We start from the raw sequence: 7,911 nt of genomic DNA, 5'->3' as shown, positions 1-7,911 counted from the left end.
CATTTCACCCTCATACCGAACGGGGTATTGAGGTTTAGTAGTTTGGCGCTCATACCAGATAGGGTATGGGGACGACCTGTTAATTGAATGTGTTAAAAGTAAGAGTTCACGCATTGTGGGAACATCCCTATGAACTCCTATTGATACCAGTGGGCTGATAAATGATAAAATTATTGTTCCAATCAATTACACATGAAATCATGATCTGTGTTATATTATTACCTCTATAAGTTATTTTGTAAATCTCGCTACGGTAAGTAAATTGTAAATAATTTTGTTTATGATAAATGAATTTGCTTAATTAAGAGCTTCATTTGTTGTTTTGATTTTTCTACCAACCTTCATTTTTGTATCGGTGAGTAGCGTGATATTTTTACTGGGTTAGTGTAACTCATTCCTTATTTAATCATTTCAGATCAAGATGACTAGGATATAAAGCCTGATCCACAAGAGGATTGCGAGTAGGATTTCAGTTTTATTTATTTTCCGTTTATTCCTTATTTTTTTTTTTGTATTTCCTTCAAAATGATAATTGTCCGTAGTACTATTTGGTACTTTAAGTTATTGTGTTAAAAATGTAAACTCTAACTAATTATTTCGCTTCCGCACTTAATTTATAATTTATTTTCTTTGGAATTACAATATCGTTATAAAATAACTCGTGTTTTAAATTTTATATAGATTAACATATTTCGTGTGCGTGTGCCTTCTTTAAATATTTCTTTTTTCCTAATGTTGTAAATAGGCGTGCAAATCACTAACCTACCACTACAATCCATAATTATGCGTGGTTAATCATACTCCATCCAATTAATTATTTAGAAACATGGGAGAAAAACGCTGTCCTTAATGAAGTTAAAAAAAAAAATTAAATATATATTCTAATAACAACATTTATATACTAATAAAAAATATAGTGATAATATACATAATTATTCAATGAAAATACACACATAATACATATACGTGTAAACAATTAAATTTGGAGTTATCCAACACAAAAGTGATTTCAATTTAATCAAAAATAATAATAATAAATTCGTTAATTTTTGTGGGTTCTCCAAAATTTTTGCATTATTGATTTTTATTGAAAAATAAATAAGAATTTATAATATTTTATAATAAAAATAAAATATATTATATACAAATAATAAGTTAGTCATTTCACGAATAGAAATATTTTTTTCAATCACACATTTAGTGTAACGCCCTGATTTTTTTTTTCATGTTGGACATACTTAACAAGCAACCAATTTCATAACCAAACGGTCATGCACAAGGAAACACTAGTATAATCCATTATTCCATGATCGAGATAACCTACAATTATGTATAAGACATCTCACACAATACAACCATACTCAAAATCTATGCTATCATCAATTCTACATATTCCATTCAGTCGAAACAAAACGAAACTCCTCATTCTGTACTCTACACACTAGGATCGGAATCCAATAGCTTCGATCCAGACCCTGTCCCTACATCATCTGTAAAAAGGAAAGAGTGAGTTCCTTTAACTCAGTACAGTAAAATTTGAAAATATATGCGTGAAATGCAACAGTATAAAACCCTATGCCTCTACCAATCGTTCACTACTGAACTCAAATTTTCACTCCTGCACCTACAATTCTACCTACCCTAGGCATCCGTTCCCCGACGGCACTCCAAGGGTGCCAGTGATTCCATTCATCGCCAAGGTTGGCAACCATTAACCACCTATCGACCCCTAGTGGGCCATGCACGCACACGAGTTTTAATCATTTTCGTCACCAACAGCGGCGACCATCCGTCACCTATCGACCCCCCATCAAGCCACTCACGCACACTCTAATCATTCACTCCCGTCACCACCTCCGGCGACCGTTAGCCATCTCACGACCTATACCAGGCCACTCACACACACACTATTTTCATTCACTTGCGTCGCCATCATCGGCGACCGTTAGCCATCTCTCGACCTATACCAGGCCACTCACACACACTCTGATCATTCTCTCCCGTCACCGATATCGGCGACCACTAACCACCTCTCGACCCATACCAGGCCACTCACACACACATTATTTTCATTCGCTTGCGTCGTCATCATCGGTGACCATTAGCCATCTCTCGACCTATACCAAGCCACTCACACACACTCTGATCATTCTCTCCCGTCACTGACATCGGCAACCATTAACTACCTCTCGACCTATACTGGGCCACGCACGCACACCATTTTCATTCACTTGCGTCACCAACATCGGCGACCATCATCTACCTATCGACCCTCATCGGCCACACCCTCACACACTACTCCTTCTCGTCCACTGTCTCTCTCCGCCCGCTACCTGTGACATATCCTAATTGCCCCCACTCACCCCCTCTTTCTTCCCCCAAGGTTCCAACTACCCCACTCCACTTCCCCAAGCATCTCACTCCCCCAGTGGATCTCACTCACCCGGTGGATCCTTCCCTTCTCTAACCTTCACTCACTGCCCCTCCCTAACTCTCTCTCGGCTACAGCTTCCCGCCACACCGTCGCGCCACACCATCCTTCTCACCTCACTCACCCCGCGGGTTCTTCCCTTCACCAGCGTTCCTCCACTGCCTCCCGCTATCTCTCTCTCGGCTACAACCACCCGCCACACCATCACACCACACCGTCCTTCTCACCTCACTCACCCCACGGACTCTTCCCTTCCCCTACGTTCCCCTACTGCCTCCACCTATCTCTCTCTCCGACTACGTCCTCACACCACAACCTCTCCCTATCTCCTTCCGCGTTGCTCACACACCTCACTCACCCCATGGACTCTTCCCTTCCCCTTCATTCCCCTACTGCCTGCACCTATTTCTCTCTCCGATTACGTCCTCACACCACAACCTCTCTCTATCTCCTTTCGCGTTGCTCACACACCTCACTCCCCCACGGACTCTTCCTTCGCTCGCACACCTTCTTTCTCTCTCCCGACCTCCACTCACTCCGCACTCCTATCTCTCTCCTCCCGCGATCTTCACTCGGTCCATATCCTTCCAACCGCCTCACTACACCTATTCACCCGGTCTCTTCCGTACACTGCTACCTCCGTAACCCGTGACCACGCATGCTACACATCCAACCATTTCACACTCAAATCAACACACACATTTAGAGTTAGTTACCGTACCTTCCATTTCCATTTTTCCTGCTTTCGGCCGAATGTGCTCTCACCGTCCGCGATCTCCTCTTCTCCCCGCTCCGCTTCCTTCCTCTCTCCTTCTGGAACCTTCCTTCCTCTCCTCTTTCTCTCTCCCGCTCCCTTTCTTCCCCTGCTCCCCGTTTTCCTTTTCTTTTTTTTTTCTTTTCTTTCCTCTCTTCCTTCCTTCCCCCGCCTCCTACTTAAATCACCTTAGTTTTCCCTCAAAACGGCATCGTTTTCCTCCTTGCAAAACGATGTCGTTTTTCCCTTTCCAAAACGACGCCGTTTCCTCCCCTCTGCAAAACAACGTCGTTTTTCCCTTCCCTCTCTCTTTTTTTTTTTTTTTTTCTTTTTTCTAGTTATTACATTTAGACAACTTATTTTTTAATCACGTGATTAATACAATTTATTATTATTATTATTATTATTATTATTAAGAAATTAACATTAGAGAGAGAGAGAGAGAATTAGTTATAGTCTTCAAAGTTTATTTACCACTTAGGTTACAAAATTTATATACTAATAGAAAAATATGAAGTGAAAGAAGAATACACGGGGTGGGACGTGATTGATAGAGGCCGTTTGTAGCCTCCATTCATTCAATCCTAAAACTATATCTATATGACTTTTATAAATATTATACCTGTAAATGTATACTTTTTTAATTAATTAATTAAATCTTTTTTAAGGAAAAAAAAATTAGTTTATGCGGTGGGCATGGTGCCACGTGTACGTCTACGTGGCCATAGTTTCTCTTATAAATTTTTGTACCTTCGCTCCAATCAAAATTGACGTTTGGGTCCAGTGGATTTACCCTTTCTTTTTGGACTTAAATGGGCCCCTACATTACCCGTGGCCCATGGACAGAAATTGAGAAAAGCACATACAGTGATAAATTTTTTATTTTTTATATTTTTTATCGAACCCTTCAAACCCAATTAGACCATTTTTAGCATGACAAACTTTTAAATCTCAAAATTAATTTAAATTTTATATTTATTAGCGAAATAATTGTTATGATTTAACGAGAAATAATATGTTAATTTTAAACCCAGTTATTAATAATAAATAAATATTTAATAAAAAAACATCAATTAACATTTAATAAAATAAAAAAAACAAGAAAGTTCCAAAGTTCAGCCCAGAGACAATTCTTGAAGTGCTCCTAAATTGGCTTCTGTTGTCCGAATAGTTTCTCTAATAATTTAACCCGAACTCAGTTTCGTGTCCACCAACACCTTGGATCAAATCCCCGGTTGGTAAAAAAATAAATAATTTATTAATTTTTTAGAACGCAATATACATGGGCAGCTAGTTTTAGGCACAAGAACAAGGAGCGGTAATCGTAGTAGAAGCAGAAGCCTGTTCTAACTTTCTCAATTTAACCTCATTGAGAACACGTTTGGCCCAGTGAGCAAAAAGAGTTTGGTTGTATCCAATTCTGCCATCTTTGAAAATTGACATGCAACGACGATCATCATCTGGGTAAGGGCAGTTTTCCCCATCTGGGTCTCGCCATGCACCTTCGTGTCTCATCCCAGCCCAACCAGCCAACCAGTGGAACACATACTGACCCACCCCGGCCAGCTTTAGCCACCCCTTTGGGAAGAATTCCATCACACTGCTGTTTTTCTCCATTAGAAACATGTTTGTTAATTGTGCTCCGTGTGGAGATACAAGAATGTCTGTCATCCCCATCAATTTCACCTGTCCAAAAGTCAAGAATCTTCACTTTAAATAATTTTTTGATTGGTGATTTTCATGGAATATGATTTAAAGTAACATTACCTGTTGGCAGACGGTCAGATTATTGGAGTAAGCTATAGTTAATTGGCAGCCATCAACTTTCTCACACTCGTTCTTGAAGATCTTGATAACTTCTGTCTCGTTCTTGAACGATCTTGCTCCAGTTCTCATAAACAAGGTTAAGCCGATCATGGGTGCAGATGCTGATGCTGATGATGATAATAAGATAAGCTCTTGGGTTATGTTACAGTACTCTCGTGCCTTACATCTGATTAAATCAAAAACTTCTGTTCTCCTTTGTCTAGACATTCCTCCTTCGTTGTGTCTCATTACTACCGCCTTCTCGAAGCAAACTGGTTGCTCCTTTTTGAAATCAATACCTTGAAATCCTTCAATCTTTGGATCTTCACCGAACGTGGCCCCCATCAGAGTTCTTACCCAAGAACCCATTTTCAACCTGAGTTCACCCCAGTGGTAAAGAACCCACCTTTTGGGCGACTCATGACAATGATTCATTCTGTGCCAAGCAACAAATGGAACCATAGCTGATAATCCATGCCATAAGTTATCGTAGTTGTAATGGTTATACGACACAAAAGTCAGTCCCTCCACGAAGGTAGCATTGAGAGGAAGTGCCTCGGGCCAAGCCAAGGCGTAATAGTTCCATGACCCGTCGTGGGTATCTTTTCCCTTGAGACAAAGAAGCCTGCCTTGTGAATTTTCAGAAGGGAATTGCTGGTACTGCACTTCTTCTTCCTCGTGAGTATCGTAGACGGAGCTCATGAACCACGTGTGGCCTTGAAGGGGTTTGTCGGCGAAACGGAGATCTTTGAGAGGAAGAAATGTGACAGAGTTACGAAGCTTTTGGATCATGGAGGAGATGAGTTGATCTTGTCTGGGTGTTATGCAGTTGGGGTTGAAGGAAAGGGTGTTGTTGTTGTTGTTGTTGTTGTTGGTGATGATGAATTGTCGCAGAAGAGACCACGAAGGAGATTTAGGAGTGGTGTGAAGGGATTGAATTTGGAAGAGAAGGAAGAGGATGAAGCAAACGGAGGTGAAATAGATGAGAGAGAGTTTAGGGAAGCGGATCAAAGAGAGATGTTGGTTTTGTCTTGTGTTTTTTGTGGGTGTGGGACTGAGGATTCTGCCGCCTGGCTCTCGATGCTGTAGTTGGCTTGTCATGGCGGCCGATGAGCCAAGGAGGAGATGGGTGTTTGGAATTTGGAGTTTTGGGAAACGGGTGAAGACGAAAAGTTGGATTTCAGCTCAAAAAGATGAATTGGTTGAAGAGACAGATCCTCATATCAAGCTCATTCACTTCCCAAAGTGAAAGAAAAATGAATAAAGTAGAGAGAGCCGAACGGAATTCATGAACAGCAAAGTATTGTTTATTCAGAAAATAGGGAGTAATTAATGGACAAGTGTTGAGGGATACATTTGAAAAATCATAGCTTTACCTTTTATTTGTTTATTTAACTTAATCGTATTTTCTTAAAAGTACATTAATGAAAAAAAAAAAAATGGATATTGACCATAATTTTTATTAATAAAATCATATACTTAAATAGAAACTAATTATAATATATACAAAAGTTAAAAATTCAATTTAAATTTATAATTTTCTTTTTGTTTTTTGTTTTTAAATATTGGATATACCTAAAAACTACACATGGGGATAGACTCTTCAACTTTTGTGTATAATATCGCCAAATAAAAATACTAGTTGAATTTTCAACTTTTATATTATTAAAATTATTTGACCCACCCCTAAATCATGTGTATGCGTACCTTGTTTACTTCTCTCTCTCTATATATAAATACTTATTAAAGCTGGTCCTATAAATATTTAATTCTATATATATATATATATATGTGTGTGTGTGTGTGTGTATATACTGTTACAATATATAATTAACTTGCGCTTGATTTGCAATTTCATCGTAAAATAAAATAACATAAATATAAATTTTGGTTATATATCGATTCTTTAATTTAACGTAGTGGGTAAGGTTGGATCGCACTAACCATATCATTTTTTTTTATAATTATATATATATATATATATATAAATTTGTTATGCTTTTTTTTTTAAAAAAAAATTCCAAGCGCAATAAATATATATATATATATATATATGGTCAATAATTGTTAGTGGTTTTTTTTTTAATTAGGAATAATTCTAGTAAAATTTATACCATAGAAGTCAAAACTTTTTCTTGCAATGACTTTTAAAAATGTAGAGAAATAATATTTGTAGTAGAAAATTGGTCAAGCAATTCGGTACTTTACATTAGTCGTTAACATCCCACTTGGGCATGGCTGCTTGCTTATAAGATTTGTCTGTCCTTCAGATATTACTCAAATTTTCTACAAATGGATTAAATCAAATTAGTTTTAAAAAAATGTAAATTTATTTACCAATTACAGCCATCTCTCAAGATGATTTTCTCTTCTTCCTCTTTACTTCAACAACTTTCTGGTGCTCCTCACCCTTCTTTCGGAGTTTCTAATGTTTTCAAGTCCTTTCCTGGCTTCAACCTTGATTTCTCAGCTACTTTGTCAAATCTCGTGAGCTTCAGCATCGTCGGTTTAGGATGTTTTATCTACTTTGTCAATTCGGGTGCAAAAATTAAACAGTTTCAATGTGGTGATGGCGATGAATTTGTCCAACACTAATTTAAGACTTCTGCTTGTATAAGATTGTCGTGTCTCTACACTCCATAACAGAACGGTATGGCTGAATGTATCGTTGACATTATGATTTTTTGTACCATTATTATGATTATACAACTAAAGTCTTGTTAGGCTATAGTTCTAATCGTTCATGTAGACTAGAACTCTACCTTTTAATATTATAAATAAAACCACCCTGCATTGTTTTTCATACTTGTTCAATCACCATGGAGTGATACTTTAATTTCACTACTCTCTTGGGTGGTGGGGGTAGTGTGAGACCAGCACATATTGATTGGTCTTTTAGAGTATATGCACCAAAGTAACA

The 7,911-nt window shown here is 38.0% G+C and overlaps 1 protein-coding gene across 1 annotated transcript; it reads right to left on the bottom strand.

Annotated features, from left to right (window-relative positions):
- Window positions 1-4,384: 4,384 nt before the first annotated feature.
- LOC110816173 (uncharacterized) lies at window positions 4,385-6,338 on the bottom strand. The gene is made up of 2 exons (XM_022044239.2): window positions 4,953-6,338; window positions 4,385-4,871 (listed from the first exon to the last, which is right to left on the bottom strand). Exons 1-2 carry the CDS (start codon window positions 6,090-6,092, stop codon window positions 4,482-4,484), a joined length of 1,530 nt encoding a protein of 509 aa, XP_021899931.1. The 5' UTR covers window positions 6,093-6,338; the 3' UTR covers window positions 4,385-4,481.
- Between the last annotated feature and the right edge of the window lie 1,573 nt (window positions 6,339-7,911).

Source organism: Carica papaya, chromosome 6 (assembly GCF_054855325.1).
Source record: "Carica papaya isolate Zhongbai chromosome 6, ASM5485532v1, whole genome shotgun sequence".
Taxonomy (NCBI): Eukaryota; Viridiplantae; Streptophyta; class Magnoliopsida; order Brassicales; family Caricaceae; genus Carica; species Carica papaya.
This window is presented reverse-complemented; position numbering and strand designations above follow the sequence as displayed.

Bases quoted from the DNA above. Each gene is read 5' to 3' on its own strand.
- LOC110816173 (XM_022044239.2), bottom strand. From the start codon at position 6,092: ATGACAAGCCAACTACAGCATCGAGAGCCAGGCGGCAGAATCCTCAGT. The intron at 4,872-4,952 runs GTAATGTTACTT...ACTTTTGGACAG, and splicing joins ATCTGACCGTCTGCCAACAG to GTGAAATTGATGGGGATGAC.